This window comes from Emydura macquarii, unplaced genomic scaffold, assembly GCF_026122565.2.
Source record: "Emydura macquarii macquarii isolate MOO-44397 ecotype Brisbane River unplaced genomic scaffold, CSIRO-AGI_Emac_v2 contig_1876, whole genome shotgun sequence".
Lineage (NCBI taxonomy): Eukaryota > Metazoa > Chordata > Testudines > Chelidae > Emydura > Emydura macquarii.
The window spans coordinates 10,497,432-10,522,959 of record NW_027132013.1 but is presented as its reverse complement, the minus strand read 5'-3'; the positions used below and the strand labels follow the sequence as shown (position 1 = coordinate 10,522,959).

The 25,528-nt window shown below is 46.3% G+C and overlaps 1 protein-coding gene across 1 annotated transcript in view; it reads left to right on the top strand.

Annotated features, from left to right (window-relative positions):
* The first annotated feature begins 11,866 nt into the window (after positions 1-11,866).
* The window catches only part of ALX4 (ALX homeobox 4), a 62,951-nt gene continuing 49,289 nt past the window's right edge, over positions 11,867-25,528 (top strand). Inside the window, exons 1-2 of the mRNA XM_067558117.1 lie at positions 11,867-11,919; positions 14,442-14,951. Coding sequence (XP_067414218.1) covers positions 14,567-14,951 — 385 coding nt within the window. The 5' untranslated portion in view covers positions 11,867-11,919; positions 14,442-14,566. The remainder of the gene's footprint in view (positions 11,920-14,441; positions 14,952-25,528) is intronic.

The window sequence follows — 25,528 nt, the reverse complement described above, 5'->3', positions numbered from 1 at the left end:
GCTCTGGTCCTTGAGTTACTAGGACTTCATGGGCCCAATCAACAGCTGCAAAGGGGGAATGTAAATGTTTGTAGTTATGAGATGTCATGGAGGAAAAATATTTCCTGCTTCTGTTGTATCCATTTGGGAACTGGAATGATTTGGGGAATTATAAGATTATTTTTCTCTAAAAGGAAGAAGCAAACTGAAAAATCGAGATCTCAGATGAGCTGACTAGAACAAAGACAGGGACATGTATGCCCTTGTGTGATCGTGCTTATATTACATAAATACTGCCCTTTAGTTAATACAAGGTGAAATTCACCACTGTGCAGACAGCAAGCACAAGGCATATGCAGCCCTAAAATCCACCATAACCCCAACACCAGAAGCATTTTCTTGTCTTCTGAAGAGAGCAGAATGTCATCCTCAGTGAGTGTGAAGCTACCTATCACATGAAGAGTTCACACACTCTCTAGCTGTAAGCATGGCGCCCATCTCTCCTCAGTCAACAGCCTGATTCTATGTTCTGTTGCAGTTCTCATCAGCCACAGGTCAGTTTTCACCCCCTTTGAATCAGGCACAGTACAAGGATTTCTGCTCCTGGCTAAGTGATCAGAAGCAAATTCCCACCTGGGTAACTGGGGTCAGTAATCGTTGCTTGGAGCTGGCATACTGGTTAAACATTGTCATGGCTCATTTGGGTGAGTCACTGGTGGGTTTGTCTGGCTGATTTTCCTGTTTAAGGGTGAATGTGAGTTTAATGCTGGTGAAAGTGAGAGGTTGATGACTCAATATATGCAGGTCAGACTTCACACAGCTCTTCCAAAAACCTCAAAACTGACCTGCAGCACCCACTACTATTCCATCTCTTGGTCCTATGTAATTCTACCAGTATGCCTCTGCCCTAACCTCCAGCCTCCCGCTGGTCCAGCCCTCTGCCTCCAAACGCCTCTGCCTATGTGCTTCAGTCTTGACCTGCAGCACCCACATTGTTCCAGGGCTGAGCCTTTTCTGAGCACAGCTACCCAACTGTGCCCAATTGGTTGGTGTGTTCAAATATGGTGAAAGAGTGGAAGAGAATGGGAAGCCACTCAACTCATTCCACTTGTGACCTAAGTTAGGATTTCAACCCAGGCCTCGTTAAGTCACTACATAGGGTCAGTGACTTCAATAGGAGTTTTGCCTGAGTTTCACTAACCAGCTGCTCAAACTGATAAGTTCTCTTGTTTTCTTCCCTTCTATTTCAAAGTGTTTGTTTCCCAATTTGCACTGACTTTTATTGAAAACATCAGGCTAATAGCAACAGGGGGGTGAGGGGAGGAGTTGATTTTGCCTCTTTTCCCTTTTCTTTCTGGAATGCAGCCATCAAAATAAACATTAAATACAAAATGCTGGGGTTTGAGTTATTACTTGTGAGGGTGCTGGGAGGGAAATTTATAGCAACATTACGGTGTTTTGCTAGAAATCTCTTAATGCACCAAAGTGGGGAGGTGTGTGTGTTTTTTATTAAAATGTTACACTCTATAAATCTGAACAGCAGGGAGGATACAGGTGGCCCTGGGACTCAGCTGATTGGACTGTCATTTCTAATTTAGATGGCCTGTCCAACTGTCTTCCCACTCCATCCAACCACCAAATAAATGCAGCTCATTGTCCATCTCAATCCCAAACTGAAATCACTCTCTAGCGACTGATGTTAGCTTCATTATCATTATTGTTGTGCTGTTATGTGTTAACTCCCTGCATTTTGGTCTCCTGATTTTTAATCCATCAAAGATAACACTTTAAAATTATTCATTGCTCTTTCTTGTTAGTCAATTTGCATTACTGAATGTCTGAATTCTCTGTGTCTCTTCCTTGTGTTCCAGGGTTCCATTTCTGGGTGACTCAGGTTTTACAGTCTGAGAATAGCTGTTGTGCATTGTTGTTCTAGATTATTAGGAGAAATCACTCAGTTCACAATTTTCATACCTGAGTGCCTAAAATTAGGCTCCTAAATGCACATTTAGGGACCTAAATATCAATGGGCTGATTTTCAGAGGTGCTGAGCTCCTGCAGCTTTCATTGACTTCTGTAGGATTTGTGGGTGCACAGTACTTTTTGAAATCAACCGCTTTTATTGAGATGCCCAAATATGGATTTAGCAGCCTAGCTGTAGGCACCCAGGTTTGAAACTCTGAGACACAGTGAATAGACACATGTATTTATTTGTAAATTACTTGTGATGTGAGATATAGTGGTTAGAGCTGGGACAGAGAATCATATCTCCTGAGTTCTAGTCCTAGATCAGCAGGTGATTAGCTGTGTGTTCTTGGGAAAGTCACTTCACCTGTGTGCCTCAGTTTCCCCATCTGAAAAGCTGAGATAATCATTCTTTCCTGGTTGTGAAGCTTAATGTGTTAATAAACCAGATGCTCTTCTGGAGTATAAATGCGTAGCTCTCTGGCTTATAACGGTAGATGATCTGCCCCAGGGTTTGCAAATTTCTTTGCCATCATCCCTTTGAAAGGGATTTTTTTAAAGCAAGAACTCTGATCGTTTCTGCATATTTTTATGTGCTGTGAATCTGAATTTCTTTTATCAATACAGTTCTCATTGTAAGATATAATTATTCTTCAGTTTTTGTGGGCACTTTAAAATAAAAAATGGAAATATTTCGCAGGAACAAATGGAATGAGGAAAAGAAAAGAATATGTCCTTGAACTGATCCCAGCAGCACTGAAAGAAGACTCAGAGGTACATTAAACCCCTGCTAGAATCACATCTTCTTGGAGGTCTTCTCACAACGGCTGGGAAACGTTTTTAATAGTAAAAGGTTCAACCCTTTCGAATTATATCGCTACAGCTTAATCAAAATAGGATCTCCGGTGATGTCCAAATCATGTGGTGTGTTTATGGCAAAGGGAAACTGTTAACATTTATTCTCCTATGCTGGGGCTGAGCTAGCAACAGATGTTAAGGTTTCCATTCTCCTGTAATAAACGGAGAATTTGGGGGAACCTCAGATTTTATCTAATAACTGGAAGGGTGGGTGCTGCCAAACTATAAAATTGTCTGATTTAAACAGTGAAAATTAGCCAAGCAATTATTTTAAAGTAAACCACTATTAAATTAATAAGAAAAGCTCAGAGCAGAAGGATGTTATGAATGCAGCGGCAGGGATGGTTTGATTCCTCTCCTGAATTATAGCAAATAAAATGTCTTGTCTCATCCTCTCGTGTTGCTTCCCCCTTCATTTGCCTTTGCTGCTTGTCTTCTTCACTCTCTGGGGCATTTCGTTGTATCTTTGCAAGAGAGGTTTTGGATTTGTTTGCTTATTTAACCCAAAGGGACTTTTTTTCTTCTCATTTTCAAGTCAGCCTGACAACTATCCTATACGAGAATTTGCTTTGTAGGGGAGAGGGGATGTGTCTGATACTGGCCAGAGCAGAGCTCACTATTTCACTGCAATCGGAATCAGGCCATGTGCTCCAGATTAGCACCCATCGTTTTGATGGTTAAAATGTCTTTGGCGTGCACATTTATTTTAACTGTGTCATTATGAATGAGATTTCCCTCTACATCAATGGGAAACGAGGTTGATCTCCTGTACGTGTGAGCCACATACTATACACACACACCGTGAGACCCTGTATATTAATATGAATAATTATTCAATTGAATAAGCATGTAATAACCGCACTGTACGTTCTTTTGCTATTAATAATCATGTACATTTGGTTGCTCTTATTACAATTAATAATACATACACAATTGGATTAGGCTGTAGTGACCACATTGTATATTACTATATTTTTCATAGCTATATGCTAGCTATTACTTGTGTGTGTGTGTGTGTGTGTGTGTGCGCGCGCGCGCGCTTGTTTGTTTGTTTGTTTGCAAACGATCATGGAATTAATGTCCCATAAGAAATAAGTGACATCACGAACAGCACAAGAAAAAGAACTACAGTATGATAAAATATATATATATTTCTTGATTCTTTTGGCAAAATCGGCTCTAAAAGCCTTTCGGTATCCGGGGAAGTTGATATAAACCGCACTGATCTCCTTTAAAAGGCAAAAGTAAAGGTTTTAGTCATGTTCGGTGTGAGATTAGCCTCGCATAGGGGATATACTGTGGCTGGAAAACGTTGCGGTATCTCTAAGGCCTGGGGTTTTCTTGCACTGAAAACATAATAATTACAAATACCCACGCTTCTCTGCAGCTTCTTTTCATCGGTTCTCTGCAGCAGGCACCAGCTGCTCCGCAAGGAAGGGAAAGAGAGACTCTGCCAGGGATGCTGGAGTTAGGAGATGGGTTACAGGGTTAGCGGGTATCCGAGTGTGGGAGAAAATGAAGAGATGGGCCGCATTGTTCCGCGTGGCACTTGTTCAAATCTCTGGGGGTGCTTTGCAGCGCTCCTGGCTATAGGCATGTATTGTTCAACCCCACGGCTGGCTGTTAGCTGCAGAAATATTAGCCCTCCAGAGCAATCAGATACTGAGACGCCCTTCAGATCCCAGCCTTGACTCTCCCATGCAATCCCTTGCACACACCCCTCCACACTGCAGCTGTCTTCTTCCCCTGTAGTTGCCTCTCTCGTCCCCCCCTCTCCTCATTTTCTCTCATGGTCACAGTGTCTTTCTCTCCCCCCCCCCCCCCACCCCATCTTTTTCTCCCCCCCACCGCTCTTCCCCCCCCCCCCCCTGCCTCTCGCTTGCCCACTGCTTTTAAAGGTCATGGTGATCCGCTCAAGCTGCGCACTGACAGGTGCACGAAATGCCAGTAGATGCCTCTCGAGAGGAAGCCCCTTCGCCGCCGCCCCCTCCCTCCTCTGCCCTCTTTGTATTGTGTCCCCTGGCAGAGGGCAAAGAGGAAATTCCCAGGGTTGGGACGCATCCCACGAGGGTGGTGAATGCCACAACGGCTGGGGAAGCTGAAGCCAAGAAGCCGCAGCCTGCCCGCTCCCACTGACCTCCAGGAGGGGTCACGGGCACCCTCGAGAGCAGCCCGGGCTGGGCCTGAAATACCCATGGGGAGCGCTCAGCCCTGCCCCCATCCCTGGCCTGCACTCTGAAGAGGTGCGAAGCAGCCTCCCCTTCGACTGCCCTCTCTAGCGGGAAACTGCCCTCTTCCCCGTGCACCAGCGGAAATGAACCTGGATCCATCCCGCCGATTAACTGCCTGAGGAAAACCCTCCGAAGTCCGTAGAAAGACTGCAGCTGACGTCTATGGGCTTTGGATCAGGCTGTCATTCCCCAGCGCAAACCGTTCCCCAGTGGGGCAAGAGAAAAAAAGTGTCCTGGTTTGTGATTCTGCATTTTGAAAATACAACAAGGGGGAAGTGTCCCGGCCCCCCGGCCCCGCCTCTCCTTTTACACCAGAAAGGTTTTAGAAAGCAGGCTAGAACTAGCGAGAAGGACCAGAAGAAGAAGAGCTCCCGGAGAGTCACTCGCTGTCTTCGGCCCAGGTCAAGGAGAAGTGAAGTGATCCTTACCTTTGGTCAAACGTGTCGCTTCTTAGCGGATCTTTCTGGGTTAACTGCTGTTCTACAGCTGAAGAGTAAAATGTACTAAACCCGCAACACTGGCTCGAAGGCTGTAGATGAAACCGAATAGTATATTCAGTCATTTGCATTCTCAGAAGTGACGACGATTTCGAGGTGCCTTAGTCTTTGGGTCCCCCGTTAGCGACAATTTCAAGGGGGCTGGTTTTCAGGAAGCCAGGAGCACTTACCCTCTGAAATCCAGGTCCCTTTAAATGTCTCAAGTTGGGCATAGCCAAAAACGGAGGCATCCAAAGTCACTAGCCACTTTTGGAAGTCGTAGGCCATTGAATCTCAGAGGGTGATGTAAACCTGGGATGAAATTCTGGCCCTCCTGAAGTCAATGGGGGTTTGGCCACTGTTTTTCAGTGGGGGTCAGGATTTCGCTCCTGATGTATAATTCCACAGACACAATCTTTCTGAAATAACCTATTCCCATTTGAGGTGATTTTTTTTAAATTCGGTTCCCTTGCACATTGCTGTACCGTTCACTGTAAAGAAGGAGTGTGGGAAGCAAAACAGAAGAAATAATCAGGGTGATGGTGGTGTTTTGAAAAAAGGTATAAGCAAAAGTATCACTCGCTCATCCTAAGCAACATCTTCGAGAAGGAAATCTCTACAGGAACATAACATTTGAATGTGTAAAAATACTGTCCTCCCCGACAGCTGTCCCTGCATAAAGTCATGCCTGAAGAGGCCACAACATCATTCTGAACAGCTTCCAGTCCTCTCTGAATTTTTAATCAGTTTGATTTTCTTATTATGTGGGCTTTAACTCAGACAAAATAGCCCCTGACTTCAATAGGACTCTTGTCTCTGTAGGATCAGACCCCCATTAAAAATAACAGCTTGTAAGACAAAACTCCAAGGAAGTTAATAGCAAGTGGAATTTTTCTTTCCTCCAGCAAGATGCCCATTGAAAATTCCAATCTGCTGCTGGCTGATACAATACATCATAGAAACCTAAACTAAACTCTTCAGGGATCGTTGGAATTTGGATGAAGGTTGGAGTTTAGTTTTAAAACCCTGCGGCAGATCGGGCTATCTTGGAATAGCCAGAGGAAAGAGGCTCCTTGGAGCACAGTTGAGAGCAATGTAAACCATCCAGAATCAGAGGGAACCGAGTGGCCAGCTCTGCTTTAGAAGTTGATCTCCCAATGCTAAAAAGACAATTCCCTGATTCTCTGAAATGATGACGAGATTGAAACAGTGAACTAGAGGAAAGGGAGAAATAGGAAGGAAGGACAGAGGGAATAAATTCAAGGGCTTGACTTGATCTGGTCTCTCGTGTTGCCTTCCGTTTCCCCACACTGATTTGCTCCCCAGCTCAGAGTGCAATGTCACAGAAACTTTCTTGCCCAGCTGCTGTGCTCCCCAGCTCAGCCCTCCGCTGCAGCATTGCAGAAGCTCCCCTGCTTTCTCGGTTCGTCTTGTGTTCAGTCTCTGCTCCCTCGCACACACCTGTGCTGGAGCAACATAACGAGATGCCCCCGACCGGCCTGTTTCCCAGAGCTTTTGTTTTTTGTTGCCGTTCTGAGTTCTGCAAATGACCAGCTATTTCAAGATCTGGGGCCTAACGCTGAAAACTTCAGGTGCCTCTGGAGTTTTAATTGACGTGCACTTCTGCAGCCTTGCTTCATGTAATTTAATTGAGGAGGTTTATGTATGTGGTTATTTACTATATAACATATGTAATGGGTATATATTCGCATATGTACGTGTGTAGACAGATCACTTGAATCTCAACTACTCAGCCTTTTAATTGTCCCTTATTTTTCTAAGTGGTTGGATGATACGGAGTGTTATGCAAAATTAAACAATTTCCATTTTATGTTTTTCTTGAGTTGAGGGAATAGTAAGTGAAAGGACTCCTTTGGGTTTATACTGGAAGGCATGCTCTTCTGGGCATCAGCCATGCAGCTAATCACAAATAAAAGGCAAATTCACGTAGGGATTCCCTCCTGCCTAGGGATCCTTGCATACAGTCAAACCTATTATTGTTCCTGACACAGCAAAGTCTTGGAAGATGTAAAAATTAAACGCCACATTGTTACTATATCTTATAATCAGATGGTTTGGTCCATGTAACATTCCAAATATGTATACATATTTGCAAGAAAGTCTTAAAGGAGACTGACCCAGTGTGTTGTCAAACGGTTTGACCAGGGGGAAAGAAGTCAGGACTCCTGGGTTGTTGGGGGTTTTGTTTGTTTGTTTGTTCTTGGTCTGTCACTAAAATAAAGTGGCAGCAAACCCGTCCGTGAAACTTCTACCTCCATTATGTCATTTGTTACTTTCATCATCCATGGCTAAGGCCGCAGGTAAAAGAGTAGGGGAAAGAAAGTACATTCACTTGTTTCCCTGATAATCCACAAATCGACTCCGATATTAATTCCTGGTTTTTCAGAGCAGGGTCCAATTTGTTCTATTACAAACAGTCGTGTTATTATCCATACCTGCGTCTACACGAGTAACAGGCGCACAAGCACTGAAGACTCCCTGGCTATTTCGCAGCTGAGTTTTGTTTGGCGCAAACCAGTGAAGAAGGATCTCATCAGCACTCCTCAAATCAGTGCGATTGATACAGAAGTCATAGAAGTGACAATGATCTCCCGGAGAGAGGAGAACATGGGACTATGGCTTGTTTGTCATAGCCAGTCACAGCGGGCAGTAAAATCGGAGGGGAGTGATGCAGTCATCAAGTCTTTGCCTCCTGCAACAGAAAATAGTTGTGGGGCAAACTTAAAGGCCATATTAAATGGATTCTTTCTGTACCGTTTTTAGAGCTCTACCTACTAATGAGCATGCAAATGAGACCGGAAGGTCTCACCATCGTTTCTCTTCAGAAGCCCGTTGGTATGTTTATTTTGTTTTGCACGGTCTTATTTTGTAGTTTGCCCCTGGTTTTTCTCATAACATCACTGGAGAACGCAATCTATAAAGCAACGCGTCTGAAGCTGGGACCTCTTCTCCACCAGCTTTCTGCAGACGGCCCAGTCACTGAACAGGTGTTGGGCTTATTTGGAAATATTTTACCAGCATGAGCAAACTGTGTCCAAAGCAAAAAGGGAGACCCAAAGTGAAACAATGGACAGAGGAAATTCTCTTCTCCCGGGATAAAACTACTGATGGAAGCTGAGCTTTGATCAGTCAAAAAAAAATCAGTGTGCAAAGCAAACACGAGTAGCGTTTGTTCTCCTAAGAAGCTAGAGTTTGTGGGAAAAGAGGGAGAAAATCCCAGCAATTCTTCAACAAGCCAGCCTCTCTGATCTACACTGGCCGTTCTCCGAAGTTTCTGTTTCATTGAAGTGGCGTTAAAAGGAAGCTTCAGAATAACAGAAACTTATGGAGCAGATGCGGGTTCAACAGCTACCGATTTTTAACTCGTTTGCTTCAGGACAAAAAAAGGGGAGTGATTATTAGTGTTACATTTCAACAAGGGTGAGATTTCCTAGCTGAGGAAAGAAAGCCTCTGAACCCCTCTGGACAGCCCTTGAATTCTGAGGGTGGGGAATTGGGAAATGGAGAGAGTGGGTGGGGGAGAGACTTTGAAACACACAGTAGCGCTGTATCCAGAGGTGGGGGGGAGAGAGGGGAATCCAGAGGGGGAAATGGCTCCGATATTCCTGATCTTCTCTGAGTCCTAAAGTGGAAGATTAAAAACAAATACGCTATAACCTGCGCTTCAGGGGAAGCCCACGTTGTATGGGAATTTAGCAGAAGCTCTGAATGTTCCCCCTAAATTAGCTATCCTCAGTGGACAATTAAAAAGTCAGAAGAGGAAGAGCTGGAGCTGCGTAGATCATTGTATCCAGATGGGATCTTACAGGCGCGTGTTGACTTGGTGCAAGAACAAAATGAGCCAAATTCAGCCTTGGTGCCAACTCTTTTAATTTATGTTGAATAATACTAGGAAAGGATTTGGCCAATAACGAACCATGAGCCTGATCCAAAATCCACTGAAGACTCCTACTGGCTTCAGTTGGGGGAAAGGGGGGCTGGATCAGGTCCCACTTCCTCAGAGGGTCCCTTTCATCAACAAAAAATGTACTTAAAAAAAATCTCTTAGAGAAAAACCACCAGGACCGGTTTTCTGTAAGGAAGACCTTGAAATTAGCTTCTCCCACCAATAGTACCCAGCGTGGAATGTGTTTGTTAAGTGGCAGATAGGAGTAAAAGGTAAAAAGCAGAACACGTAAGGGCCAAGAGCGCTTTTGCTGTGCATACCAAGCAGGGAGCACCCGAAATAAAGATGCAACATTAATTCCTTTCCAAAAAGTTTGGAACATTGGCACAAAACGTAATCTTCAGCACCACCAGCAATAGTGGAATAAATAAGTTCCCTCAGATCTCACACCAGGTACCAGAGGCGCTCGCAGTTTGCTATTCTGGAGCAAACCCTAGGAGAAAACAAACGGACGATGGTTTCCAAGGGCAGGTCTCTGCCAAAAAACGGAGGGGAAGAAGGTGTGAAAGACTATCCGTGCCTCACCCTTTGAAAGGAGCCCACTCACTGAATTGGAGGTATTTATCCAAACCTTGGAAATATCTCCTCCTCTCAACGAATAGTGGGAGAAAGTTAGACGAGGGATTGCAGCTCCACGGATTTCCAAACCATTCCCCTGCACAGCTCAGGACTGGAGACAATCACAATAAAGGGGTTCCTTTACCAAAATGGGGGTACAAAAGTGAAGCAAGCAGAGCCTGGAAAAAATGATGATTGTTTTGGATGGAAATCCAAACGGAATACTCAGAAAGATTCGGATTTAGCCTTACAATTAATATTATGACAATGAATTCCATTCTTTCCCATTCCCATGGATTAGGCTCCTCTAAGGTTTTTAAAATAGAAATTGAATCCAGCCACTTGTTCAAAGCTGTATTTGTGAGCAGTTTGCCCAGAGAAATATGTTCTCTATTTGACAGATTATATCATTACGAGTCATTAATCCGAGAGATTAATAAAACTGCACAGTAGATCATTAATCATCTAATCCATTTTTATATACGGAACGATATGATATAATATATTTAGATTGCATAATATAATATAAAACATGTATGAATAATCTAACATGTCTCTCTCTATATACCCATACATATGGGTACAAATTAATAACTGACCACTGTCTTTTTTCATTAGATACCACACCAGCCTGGGTTTTCCAATAGACCAAAATAGACCTTTATTTTGGAGCCTGAACTGCCTGAATAATCCTCTATCTAAAGACGGCATGTTACCATTTAAATCAATGCGTCTGTTTCTAGTCCAATAAAGAATATCTGCTTGAAATTAAAACTTTGCAAGGACGCCACGCGCTGTTTATTTCCCCAGCGAGAGGCTGCGGTGCAGCTGTGACCGTGTGGAGCTGATAAGCGTTCTCACTTGCAGTGTACATCTTTGAGTTTCCAAAGTAGCCCAGATTCTGGTGATTTGGGGAACAGGAAACACGACTGATTCCGCCAACAGGTCCAGTTCACACAAAACGGTCTCGTTCAAACTCAACGGTTCAGATACACATGGAGTTTCAATATATCTTCTCCTTATTTCAAAACAACAATAAACCGATGTGATCATGATTTGAATTAAAAATCTAACCCGGATATGTTTATATGTATTTATTATAAAAGCAGGCTGGGTGTTTGGGGCGGATCAGAGCAAGGTGAGCTTTGGTTTTCACACCGATTTTATACTTTTCTGTTCCTGGTGTCCCCATCAGCAGAAACTGGGGTCGCGTTCGTCAGATAATGGTCTGTTCAATACGTTTCCTGCAAATATCAAATTCATTTGATAACATTTTCATTTCTGAGTCCGGCTTTCTAGAACTGCCGAAAAGTCAAAAAAAAAAAAAAAAGGGTTTTACTTTTTTTCTTCCTTTTAAATATAGGAACGAAAATCGGTTCCCAGTCAGTAAACCTGATGCTCTGGGGAAATCAGCTGTGTGCTTATATTAATTTGAAGCGAAGAGGGTGTATCAGTATAAACTCGGATTTACTTTTAATTGTTTACACAGCTTCGTTTGCAACTAAAAATAATCCTAGTTCGTTTTTGTGCAGGGACTTGGGACAAAAACAAAAGAACGTAGAGAAAAGCAATTCTTCAATTATTTTTATTCGCTAGATTTCACTGTATTTTGCGAACACCCTTTAACTCGGTAACGGTTCCTGAATTAACCTCTCACTTCCAGTGACACAAATTGGTCATTAGAGAGTTTTATAGCAAACCTTTTCACAGTGCTGCAGATTATCCTTGATTGGAAACTAATTGAATTTTCGTTACAAGCTAATGCTGGCAGCGGCTAGGTTAGCGGAATGGTGAATAGATTCACTGGACAGGCTTCTTGATTTCAGCCATCGACAGATACAGTTTTGATCATTGCCGGTGTATTTTTGAGAAGTTACATTAAGTAGTAAGTATATATAATTAGATTAAGAATATATTGTTTTAGTCAGGATCTTGGAATCTCATTTCTTTTTAATGGTAGCTTTGCCGAGGAGAAATCCAGACGCCACGTACAATGCCCCACATTTTTACTCCAAGCGTTTTGAAATAACCCAACATTTCTTGATTAGAATGGTTGAGGCTGGACTGATTCTTTGGTTGCTCTGGAAACCAATGGCTAGAAACCCCTTTATTCAACACGCATATATATGTATAATATGTTCTCCGTGATTTCTACGTCTAAAAAGTTCAATGAAATGGAGCTCCTGGCTATAAAACTGGAGCCAGACCTGGAAAAGATGCGGTTATCTTCAAGGCTAGATACTCACGCTGCAGAAAGAGACCCGGGCTCGCACGGTTGAGTTTTCTCTGCGGATTTCCCACGGGCAGTCCAGAAGTGGTTTTTAGCAAGACGTGAATGCATTGAGTTGATTTGGTTTTTATTAAGTCATAAGAGAGAGGGAGAGCGAGGATGAGGGGAAGGAGGGGGGGAGAGATACAAAAAAAAATGAGGAAAGAATTAAGCAGGTAATAAAGAGAATAAGGAAGGAAAATCCGCTGAAATCTTTCTTGGATCAGAAACTCGAACAAGCCCAGCGCTGCTGCATTGGTCTAAGGGAGACTTGAATATGTTTTGAAATGTAATAAATGAATCCATCTTTGGCTATTTAAAGAGGACCTCAGTATAAACCCTTGTGTGTCGCTGGGGATAAAGGGCAGCCCCTATTGCTGTCTCAGGATGCATTTATTATTAATGTGCGATACAGATTTTTGCCAGACAACGCTATGTGCCGTTCTGGTTATTGTTTTAAAATCTCCCTACGTACTGTAACAAACCACTTGCAAGCGTCTAAACCGCTTCGCTCCACAGTCACCTCCCCTGCAGGTTATTCCTTTGCGATAAGGGTTACTATTCCCTACGCCTGTTCTGTTACACTCAGGGTTTGCACGTTTTCTTTTCCAAACATAGAACTCAATTTCAAGCCGGGAGTCTGTGGTTCCCCTAGTCCGAAGTGGGGAGGGGGTGTGGAGGAGAGAAAGGAGGGGAGAAGAACACATCTGCAAAAGCCCCCGAGTGTATATGTAGAGAGAAACGTCACTTCTCCCCTTCCCTCCCCCCCCACTCCGTACCGCCCGTTGCACGGACCTTGGGCCCACTGGTTTCCTTAGGGGCAGGAGCCGGGCCTTATGTCCTGAGCGAAATTTGGGCTCATCTCCCTCGCGGCGTAACGCAGAGTTGATCGTCCGGCGGCGAGGAAAGGGTTAAGCGCCTTTTTGACTGAAGAGCTGCGGATGCCGTGTGCGCGTAATATCTTTATTACTGAAAACTTCAAGGTAAGAGCGCAATGGAAACCAGATGCGAGGGATGGAAGAAAGGCAGGATAAAAACCTAAGTGTAAGGGGCAGCAGGAGTTAAATGGGGAAGCAGGAGTGGAGTCTGGTGCAGCTGATGGGACTGGGGTTGATACCGATTTGCTTTTAAGACCCTTTTAGGTTGCAGCTGACCCTTCAAGCCAGAAAGGGCTTTTTTTCCAGTCCCAGTCCCTCTGCAAGTTCCAGTCTGACAGCCCCGGAGCCAGGAGACGCATTAAAATACTTCTCTGCTACCCGATGGATTTTGATTTTAAAAAAAATAATCATGAACAACAAAGAATTGTTTGTCTCTGGTAGAGAAAGAAACGTGCAAACGTCCCTGGGTTGTATTAGTAGTAGTGATAATTGATTGATTGATTAATTACTACCCCTGGAAGCCAGGGTGAACTTGACCTGGGTATCGGGTGGTGTCTTCTGCTCTTAACAAGGAGGCAGAAACCCCCACCCCCCCACCCCCAGCAACAGTGAAAGGGACTAACAAAGTCATCGCCAGCCCTATAGATGGCAGAGGGAGCGGGGCTGCTGCCAAAGGGTTAATTGGGGGGAGTAGTGGGGGTCTTAAAGGGATATAGCTCCCGGGGGGGGGTGTCCATATTGCTTTTAATAAAGGACCTAATGGGGGCCGTGTGGGTTACAGTGTCTCTAAGGTCCCTGCAGCTGCGTTGCAAAGTCAATAGTGAAGAGGGCCAGAACGAATCGAGTGTGTCATTCCCATTAAATTGTTCCGTGCTCTTCCGCCCTCCACAGAGCCCCATATTCATCCCCTAATTGCATTAATGTCATGTGTTTGATTTTCTGTTTTTTAATCATAGAAAAGTTGTTTTATGCAAAAAGATCTGACTCCCCCCCCCCCACTTCCCTCCCTTCCTTGGCCCCCTCCCCTCCACTGTCATCATCTACATATTAATTGTGGGAGAGGTCTCGGGTTTTGTGTGTGTGTGGGGGGGGGGGGACTGTTGAGAAGAAGCTCTTTGGAGAGCTTGGAGGGCGAGACAACGAGTGAGTGTGAGCGAGAGAGGGAGGAAGGGGGGGGGAAGACCCCTTTTTGCTCTGCAAGTTCTTGAGGGGGCTTTGGAGATCTGGTCAGCTTTCAGCAACATCTGAATCCTTTTTTAGAATTCCCTGGCCCAGCTGTGAGCGTGTATGTGAGACAGACACAGAGGGAGAGAGAGAGAGAGAGCGAGCGGCTCCTGGTGCCCCTCCAAGCGCATTAAGGACACTCGGGCCTTTTAATTTTAGGAATGAATGCTGATACTTGTGTTTCTTATTGTGATCCTGCCATGGATTCTTACTACAACGCAGCCTCCCAGAGCACAGAGGGCTCCTCGCCTTTTAGGGCATTTCAAGCAAGTGACAAGTTCAGCCCTACTTTCCTGGCCAGCAAAGGACAAGGCTTTGATGACAGCAGCAGTAAATGCCGGAGCCGCTATAGCCAGCAGGAATGCCAGTCCCTGGATGGCAGCGGGCAGGCTCCCAGTTCTGCTGGGGCACCAGGCTCCTTTAACAAATACCAGCAGCAGCAGCATCTCTACATGCAGCGAGGCCCCTGCAAAACTCCCCCGGACAGCAACCTCAAGCTGCAGGAGACCAGCAGCCACAACGGAGCCCTGCAGGTCTCTTGCTACGGTGAGTCCCGGGCATATGGCTCCGGTACCGGTATGTTTGCTGCTGAAAGTGCGGAGCGGGGGAGGGCAGAGGGGCGCGCAGATAAAAGGAAGTGTCAGAAAAAGGGAAGAGCTTAAAACAGATAAACGAGCAGCCTTGGGACCCCTCCTTCAGTGTTTGCAGTGACTAAAATCCTGCTGGAGACAAGGGGAATCCTGGCCGGAGTAAGGAGTGCAGGCTCGGGCCTGTGTCTACCAGAGCAGTAGTAGAGAGGTAAATAGATTCGGTGTGGGACCGGTGTCTTTCCAGCATGCACTTGAGCAGTGACCTAAAGCCAGCGGTTCCCCTGATACTGTACACCCTTTGTCGGCGTTAGGATCCCGGTTTCCATTGCAGAAGAAACCATATCGCGGGACAGCATAGAAGAAACCAACCACATCCCCTTCCCCACAAATACGCACGCTCCCAGGAAAAGAGAGCTTGGATGTATAAAATCTCCCCCCCCCCCCCACACACACACTCCACCCCCATTTTCCTGAGGTTGCTCTGAATGGAGGTTGTCCCACTAATGTCTTGAGGGGAAAAATGCGTGTTTTGTAACAAAGCAACTACAGGCCCCGGGGGGAAACAATGGGTTCTATTCTGTTTTTTACTTCGCATAGAATGACTTAAGTAGTTTACAGACTCGCATCCCACGATTGTAATTTTATTATTAATTATTATTATTATTTTATTATTAACGCGGTGCCTCTCCGTGTTTCCAAACAAGCAGTCTTCCAAAACCCTGTATGTTCTGGGACAGCAGCTTTTCCCTTTTCTAATGCCTAATTTCCTTGCGTCCCGCTGTAATGAAGTATTGTCTAGATCTCACACACACCTAGAGATTGCTGTTCTGCCTCTAATCCCTTCGCAAATTAAAGAAAATCCATAATTGTGTTCTTTTCAAAAGAGCAACCACTTGTGTCCCGCCTCAGAGTATTCCCTAGAGTGACCTTCTGTTTAAATGTGACCGCTGAGAAAAATCTCTCCGCATTACTGGGTTATCTCTACTCTTCGCCTTTCTTCTCCCACCCCCTCCATCCCCCCTCTGTTGATTTCTGCCCTGCGTTTGAATCATCAAAGATAACACACTTTCATCCTCTTCATTTCATTAGTGGCAATTAAGACATCACGCATTGGCGCTAAACTGAATAGAATTAAACCTGATTTATTCTCATTATCTTTCTGAGGATGTGCTTAAAATGACAGGCAAACGTTTGGTTAGGGGGTTCCGTTATACGTGGAGATTAAAAAAAAATCCTCTTCTCCTGGCTACGGGAAAGTGAAAATAAAAATCTATCTGTCTATCAATCTATCGATCGATCTATCTATCTATCATCTTCCCTGCTTCTTCACAAATGAGAGTTAATTAACTTCTAAAGTCTGAATTCACTGCAGCTATCATCTGATACTTCAAAACCAAGTTTCAGTGGAAGTACATTTTTCCCACTGTTCCATCAATCAAAAGTTACCCAGAGCAGCCATAGAACGGCACCAAACTAGAGGAATAAAGAGAAATCAAAACCCTAGCGACGCCAGTCAAAGTGAGCGGTGGAGAAGTATTACAAAAGGGAGATCAGAAGTGCAAGAGAAAATTAAGTCGACTGCAACTCCTTCTTTTCCGCAGCGGGTACTTCCCACCCGTCCTTCTTTACTTCCAATTTCTTTTTACCCTGGTTTGGATTATGTCTGAGCTTTTCTAACTGCTTTTTATTTTATTATTTACTTTCTCTCCATGCGTCTCCCTTCCCCCTTTCCAGACCTGAAGCAAGTCAAAGGCACCTTCCTTCGCCCTCCCTCCCCCCCAATATCTCTTGAAGGCTTGCTTGAGGCTTGAGTGTTTGCCGACTATAGAAAAAGCTGGAAGGGACTGGGCCCAGGGTTACATTAATAAGCCATCCATCACGCCTGCTGCAAGGAGCCGGCCTCGCCAGCCCCTCTCAAAGGGTGCAGCGGAGAGAGATCCTTTGAAATATGTGTACAGCCAAACTTCAGTTGCACTATACCCAATCCGTTAGCTCCATTTAGTTCCCTGAATGACACTGACTCCAGAGACACAGATCGAACTAGGGGCTCCTAAAGACCCAAGGGAAAAGGTCTCCCTTGTCCCAGCAACTCGAAGACGCCCTTGCCTTTCGCAAACGAGTTCCCCACCTTCGGTGAAGTGCAGGACAAATCTGCCTGCTGTGCCCCCGCAAAGAGCTCGTGCGCAGTGCGGCGAGAAAGGCAAAGGAGCTCTGATCCACATGCTGCTAACTCCATCGGTAACGAAAAAGCCAGAGAGCACAGCATGAAGTCGCTGTAAAAAAAGAAAGCAGCCCCTAAAGTGCTCCGAAGAAGCCCCTCTTCCCCTGTGCCAAGAGTCTCTGGGCTTTTGAGAGCTCCAGTCCCTAACTTTCCCACAGACACCATTCTGGAGGGGAGGAATCTGGGACCTTCCTTCCCAGAAAAGATAATGCGCAAAAGAAAGCAGAACGATTTAGGAACTGAAATTAAACTACCAGCGCCCAGGACTTCACACCCAAACATTTTCCTTCGGGCTCTCTGATGACACAGAAAACACAGATTTTAGAGCCTTGAAAGGGGAGAATTCCCCCAGAAACACTGCAGGGAAATGGGCAGTGGGAGTTGCCTGGATTATGGTTGCCGTGGCTTGTAGCAAGAGTTTGCTTGCTTGCTTTCAAGGCCAGGTCTGGAAACTCATCCTGGCTGAATTATCAGAAAGAAAAAGTGTAGGGCAAATCCCTTGTGTTCATGTGGGATAGAGACAATGGGAGCTATTCTCCTTTACACTGGTTAGTGGAGTTACCTGCAGCGGTGTAACTGAGCTCAGCTTCTGGCCCTGGGTCACTTCGTGGGCAAAAAGAAAGATTTAGTGCATAAGAGGGGGTTGCATGGGTCTGGAAAAGAAATACGGCTTCCCCATTCGATGTGATTTCAAAAGCCATTTCCAAACTGCGCACACCCAAACGCTTGGAAATCTCAGTGCACCGTTCTGTAACTCCATGCAGCACCAATGGGACCCCAAGAGGGAATGCGCAGTGTCAGAGGCTGATACAATGAGTTACAACGCGTATGAATTTTAATGCATATGATGCAGAGCACACCGAGTTACCTGATACAGAGTTGTAATAACCACATACTCACCTGGAAGATTATATGTCATTCCCCTCAACCTTTCAGTCATTCATTTCCCAGTACACCTCTCTGCGAATTTCAAGATGATAAATCAAAAGGCGCTGGGGCAGGAAAGAGGGGGTGGGGGAAGCGAGGGAAGTGTCTCTCTTTCTACTCCTCAAACATATGCCATCGATATGTTTTAAATAACGGATTCTCATTCTATTGGACTTCACTAAATAACTGCTTGGGTCTTTAACATAGATTGTAAACTCTTTGGGACAGAGGATCTAGCTGCATTTGTTCTGGGGCAATTCGCATCGATGGTGCTGCATAAGTAATTACTAATTAATTTAGCAGTGACTAAATAGTATTTGATACGGCCACTCCTCAGAGGTTTCATTGAAAATTCTCTGCTAACTGGATTTCTTTTTTGTAGGTTGAAAAACCCAGGGCAACATTTTAGCAGCTGATGACACATTACAAGGCTGTATAGAACCAAATTACCTTATCGCCCACATTAATGCCACCAGGATCCTGTGTTCCGATCGATTGAATGTTTATTCATGTATTTATTATGAAGCAGGATTCCCAATTGACTTCAACGGGGCGTTCTGCTGAAGAAATTAATGGCACCATAGTACCCCTAACTAAAAGTCTGGTGTGATGTGGCTGAGAATACATGGCAATGTAATAAAAGCCACATAGATCTGTGAGGGGGAATTAATAATAATAATAATAATTAATAATGACTAATGATTAAAATAGTTTCTGGTTAATAACTAACCAGATCTGGACGGATTGCTGCATAGAGAGAAGAGCGGCCTGCCAGAGAGATGGGATTCCTTCTTTTCTACAGTTACATGAACATTTCAGATCCCTGTAAGTTTCTGTGGCTCTGTATCTGGAATTTAAAGAGGGTTAACTCTTTCTTTGCGGGTTGAATAATCCCAAAGATAGAATTCCTGCTTCACAAGCAGCAAAGAGGAGGGGGTGGGAGAGACCCGAAAATCAGCTCTGCCTCCTGCTCAGGAGACTGGGAGAGGGCGAGCTTGCCAGAGAGAGCGCGGTGTTGTTTTTAATAATTCTCCCCACCACTCTATTGAGTCGACACGAGCACGCATGCAACTGTATCCTGTAATGATTTGTATACGTTGGAAATTAGTATAATTGCAATAATGAATAATCGCTCTCTTGTATTTCTGGTTAACCAGGGCTTGCAGTTTTGCCAAACCCCAATTAGTGTTTTCTTTTACTAATCTCGGGCTTTCGGAGTCCAGTCGCTCTAGACAGAGTTTAGCACCAGAATTCATTGCCCTGTGAATAGAGGCATTAATCTACGGAGGGTAGAAATGTACGGATCGGATGAGCACAGCAGGCGACAAAGAATCTCGCCCTTCGGTGCAGCTGTTTCTATCTCTGTACTAGCTAGCTGACTGGCTAACCTAACCCCGAACTGTGGCACCATCTATGCTGCCTGGGCCTGATTCTCCCCTCGAGGGCATCGTTTTTTGATTGGCCTTGCCCCAGTGGCTTCCCTGGAGTCCCTCCTAATTCACACCCGCATGAGAGGAGAATCGGACCCTGGCGTCAGGGAGTGTCATGTTCAGATGAGGATGAAACACACGTGTGGGAAAAGGGGACCGGGGTTAGTTCTAGCGGGTTCCAGAATTTCTGGAAAACAATAGGGAGGAAACTCCGCTCCAGCGTCAGATCAACCCGCATCGGTTCACGTAGGTCTTGCAGCGGCGCCGTTGCAATATCAGGCTCGCTGGGCCAGAGCTCACCTGGCTCCTAGGAGCCGATCGGAACGGTGCGGGGCGCGTCCGAGCCCCCGCCTTGCCGCGCGGTACCGCTGAGAGCTGGAGCGGGGAGAAGCGTTGATTTGGGCTGTCACATCGCTGCAATCAGGCAGTTCCGTGCTGGCCCCGTGCAGCTTTTCTCCGCAGAGTTGACCGTGGCCAAGAAGTGTGGCGAGCTGCAGGTCGGGCGCTGGAAACCAGCGAAAATGCACTTGTATTGGCTTCTTATTTCTCTCTCCGCGTACTGCCCTGTGGAGTGGTCCGAACCGGGTCTCACTGGGAAACTGGAGGGAGATCAACTCGAGTGGTGCTAAAAGGCGCTGGCGAGAAAGTGTCTCTCGCAGGGCCTGCGCGGGTTTGTGGCACGGGCTTTATTCCCTCGGTAAAATTCCCAGCTGAGCCTTTTCCTTGGACCCGTTACCCTTTTCCTGATCTCTTCACTTTGCCCCTGCTAATGCCCCGGCCTCATCCGAGCCTTTTGTGCCTCCGCTGTTGCTTATTGCGTCCCAAATCTGAACCAGACGGACCCTGCCCAAAACTCCCAGCGAAAAGCCGCGGAGTTTTGGATGCGCAAAGAACGCACGTAGAAGGGGGCCCGATCCTGAGCGCAGTGGCCTGCCTGCCCCCAGGCCTTGTCTTCACTAGCAAACTAGGTCTCGATAAAAACCCTGAGTCACCCCGCCGAACAGACGACACAGACTTGTGCTAGTGCGGCAGGGCCACCGGAGCGAATCCTGCCGGCAGGATCGGCCCCTGCCTACTCCTCTTTCTGAGGAGCGGTTTCCCTCCGCTTTGTTCATTTCCATCGGCTTTGCCCTGTTGATTTCAGCTGGGCTGTGCCAACGTCTAATGACTTCTAAAGAGGCTGTCGACCACCAGCCTCCTCCACCGGCATCAAAAAGACACCGAGCCCCTTAACTCGGCCCTCTGCAGTTTTCTGATTCTCCTCTCTCGTCTGGAGAGGATCAGCACCTAACGAACGAGGTGTCCCTCTTTAAACGCTATTAGGCCCTGCGCTGGAATGTGATGTCCAGATCTGGAGCTACAAAACAAAGAGCAAAGATCCCGTCATGGAGAAGGCTTCTGGGGATTTTTTTTTAAAAAAAATAAACAGGTTATTTCGAAGCTATAAAAAGCTCGCGGCTGCCATAGGCGTTGTTTTCTATTTGTAGATGTAAGGCCATCTACTGGATAGTAGCGATAAATATATCCCAAGCAGGGTTATAGTCAACTAGAACAACAAGGCGACAAAAGAAATGCGTCCAATTCATCTCTGGCGCGTTTCGAGGGGAGGGTCACCCAGGCGAATTGAACGTTTTCGTTTGCTGAGTGAGTCCCACAGTTCTTCTCGTTTTGCACTGCCGGCACAACACCTCCACTACTCCGATTTGTCCATTTTACAAAAGAAGAGGAAATGGTCGAATCAGTTATAACTTCCACCGGTTTCACTTCCAAATTGTATTTGTTTTCGCTGAAATCAAAGGCGGATGACTCAGTATGCACCGAATTAGGTCGTGGTAACCAGACTTTGGAATCTGGAGTCACAGAACTCGGGTTTATTTGCACAACACATATATATATATTATGTTACTAACAGAATTTGCCTGCGTACGCACAGGGAATGCGTTACCGTTTTCTGAGTACAGCAGCATTGCTTTCCCTGTTTTCACTGCAGTCCGATAAGCAGTTATGGCTTATTCCCCTAACTGGAACCAGGAAAAAAACACACACTAAGAGTAGGTTATGTCTTGGCTCAGAGGTGGGGGAGGGGGACATCAAGTGGTTTAGATATTAATCTGAAATTTTATTTCTTTTGCGTAAAGATGAGGTAAATTACATTTCTTGAAAAAATATTGCTCTCTTGATATACGGTTTTGGGGGGAAAGCTATTTGGGGGAATGAAAGAGAAATATGCATTGAGATGTTTGCTCAGAGGGTTAGGTGAACAAAACCTTTTTTTCCTGGCATAGGAAAATCTTAAAGCACCCGGTTCTGCAAATAATAACGATCTATTTTATTCCCGAGCAAATGTCAAACGAAATCATCTATAACGCTTTATTGATAAGAGCGGAAAGAAATTGCCATAAGAATGACAGGGTCTCTGCATACTGTTATTTTCTGTTATGTTGCTAATGTACCTCCTTTATTTTTATTGTTACATTTTTGTAAAAATAGCGTCTAAGAATGTGCAAATACTTTCAATGAAGGAATACGAGAAATAACCTTGCTCCAGAGTGAGCCTTTAGTTGACGTTACAGACTTATCAGATAAATGAGGCCTGATCCAAAGCCCACGGAGTCAGTGGAAAGGCTCCCATTGGCTTTAATGGATTTTTAATTAGGCGCATAATTTGCAAAAATTCCTGTCCTGAAAGAATCCATTGAGAAGCGCTTAATAGGCTGCTGTGATCTGGGCAGCAAATCTCCTCGTCTGCGCGTCTTCTCTGCACGCTCCAAGCGGGGCTACAGTCTCCTGGAGACAGGAGAGGGGACATGTCAGCGTGGATTTGTCCTGCGTTTGCTCTCTACCTATGAAGCGGTTTTATTGAGGGAAATACCCACATGTGCCTGCTTCAAAATGGCGTGGAGGAGAGAGAAAGTGGGCTTGGGGGTGGGGGGCTGTGGGTCGCACTTAAACGGGTCTTTCTGTAAGTATAAGGGGCTGCCACAGTTTCGATGTGAACATTTTTAATGTGGGGGGGAGGGGAATATAAGCCCCCCCCCCAGAGAGGAGATCTACCCAAGGAGTGCCCTGCGCATGGCGCCCGGCTGGCGGAACCCTACCCACAGCGCCATCGCAGGGGGGGAGAGAAAGTCCCTGTTGGTGTTTCTCGCTATTTACAGTTTGGCTAATGGTTTCCCATAAATAAAGCTGCCTTTTTGGTCAGTTTCTCTCTGCCCAGCAGACCCCTCCATGCTAGGAAGCTGAGGAGGGGGCATCCTCAGAAGCTTCCCCTCCTCTCTGCAGGGCTCCCCCGTCCCCTCCTTTGCGCTCAGATGGGCTGAGAGCCTGGCAAGTAGCTTTGCTGCATGTGGCCAGCGGGAGACCTTTTCTTGTTTGTTTCTCGCTGTCACCATCCGTGTGCACCCGCGTCCCCTCCGCTGAGTGCCCCGAGGGCTGCTTTCGCAGCGCCAGCCGTTCAAATGCCCCACTCCCCGGCTCCCTTTCTTTGCTTCTGGGGCCTCGGAGGCGTTAGTGCGGCTCCAGGGCGTGTCCCAAGTCAGTGGAAGTAAAAAAGCCTCGCGATTCAGCAAGGTACCAGGGAGAAGTGCATTGTGGAGAGAGCTGGGATCGACACAATCTCTGGGAGCGGGGTGGAGAGAATCGTGCATGACTGGGTGTTCTTGCCTCTCGCCTCGGGCACCTGTGGTCACCCTTCACTGGGGAGGATATAATTTATACTTCCCTATCCCCCTTCCCTCCTCCTCCTCTTTCACCCCACTGTCTTCTCTTCAGGATACTGAAGCGTTTTGCGCAGTGGGGAATATGAATGGGTCGGGATCTCTGCTACCTGGGAGGGGGGATGGATGTGAGTTGAATTGTTGCATATGGTGGTGGACAGAGATCACAGCTGAGAAACAGTGTGAAGGAGTCCCAGTGGAGAGAAAGCGGTCCAGCCCCTCTGCACCGCAGGCCTTAGTTGGCATCCCCCTGGCTTTAGTGTGATCCTGACCATCAGCAGGTTGAATAACACAGCCAGCTATCTCTCTCCCCCCTCTCCACCCTTGGGGAGACAGGGAATTATACATGTAAAAAACAACACAATGATTTTTTTTTAAAAATATGATGTTCCGGGCTCCATCATCCAAGGGACCCTCCTGTTGCTTCGATCAAAGCCAGCCGGGGGATGCCGAGAGAAGTTTGTTTCAGATCCAGTTTACCTTCCTTTATCCTGCAATAATAGATTGAAAGTCGTAGAGGGGAAACACACAACGCTGGGGGGTGGAGTGGGGGGGGGAAGAACCTACTAGGGCTCTGTCACCATGGTAGCATCTGACACTGTCCGAACAGGCGATCACACACGTCTCCTGTCCTCATCTCATTCCCCGCCTCATCTCCCCTCATATAAAGCCCCTTCCCCTGCACGGCACTACTGTCACGTGCACTGAAGCCAGATGTGGTGGCTCGGGATCAGAGGCGAGCCCAGGTTCCAGATGTGACTGATAGCGATCAGAGCCGAGGTGGCTGTCAGGAGCCAGCCAGACTTTCTCTAGGCCGAGGCTTAATGTGGCAGTTTTTACAGGTCCTGAACTTTCACTCCCCTTGGAAGCTTTGAACTGGGCTCTGCTCCTGGCACAGATCCTCACGTGCAGATAAAAGGGTTGGAAGAGGCTCACGCTATCTACAGACGCGTCTCACTAGGGAAGAGAAAAGGGGAGGGGGGGCTGGGTTGGAGGAGTTTTGGAGATATATGAATGGAGCGAAATTAAAGAATAAATAAGAGAGCGGGCTGAAGGAAGGGAAGGCGAGAAGTGAAGGGGGTGGGGGGTGCGTGAAAAGCAAGCCTAGGGCGGAGAAAATGGACAGAAAGAAACCCGGCATGAAAACCAAGCAAAGCCTGAAGTCGGGGGAGGTGAGACGCGCCCTGAAAAGCAAGGAAGGAAATGGGAAGGACAGGCCCCTTCAGAAAGAAAAGGAAGGAGGAAGCGGAGGAGGCTAAGAATGAAATGAGAAAAACCAAGAGGAAGGGAAACGGGCTGGGGAAAGGCGGCAGAAAGAAAGAAAGAGAAAGGAAAGAAAGCAAGCGCAGGCGGGCAGCAATGCAGCAAGCTACAGCCGGGCCCCCAGGCTCGCCTCTGCGCGCAGCGGGCTCCTTTAGGACGCGGCCTCTTCCCGGGTTTTGTAACGCCGGGTTTCTGTGCCAGGTTAGAGTCTTAGGGCTCCCCGAGGTGCAGCTGACGCTGCTTTGGCAATCGCCGTCTCTATTTTACAATAGGGCCACCCGATCTGCCATTCAAAGGCTCCAGCGCCCTCCCAGGGGTGGGGAGGGAGGGAGCGTTCTCCAGAAGTTTGGCTTAAACTTCGGTTTAAGCAGACACTGGAGATAGCGGAGTCTCCCCCGTCTGCGCGCACGAACCAGGAGGATTCCCTCTGTGAGCTAACCGAGCAGCGGAGGACTCGAAGGTATGGCTCGGGCGTGTTCCTGTGTCTTCGCAAGATGATTTATTTGCGTCTGTTTCCAAAATGTTTTGCTTCTCTTGGCTCGGCCGGTAGATCTGGCTTAAGAGTTTTGTAGGATTCCTGAACCAAGTTGTTTATAACACTGATGTGTCGAAGGACTGGACACCTCCCCTTTATTTGTATCTTTCTTTTCTGGGCAGGAAGGTTTCCTTTCGCACTAGGGCTGTTTATTTTCAAGTAGTCCTGTGCTAACTGGAATTCACTCTGCTTTACTCACAGCTTTCTGCAATTGTAACGATAGCCCTGTCAAGGTTTTACCAGCAGAAGGAGGAGGAAAAAGGAGTCTTAAACGTTTATTAGTCTGAATTGTTTTGAAAGCATCACACTGCAAAACAGATGAAGAAACTGATGGGGAGAGAGACTTGGGGATGCTTAACAAATGTGTCTTTTACTGAAGGTTTGATGTAGGAGTCCCATTAACAATATATATTGATGCCAGATAGCACAAATGAGCTCTCT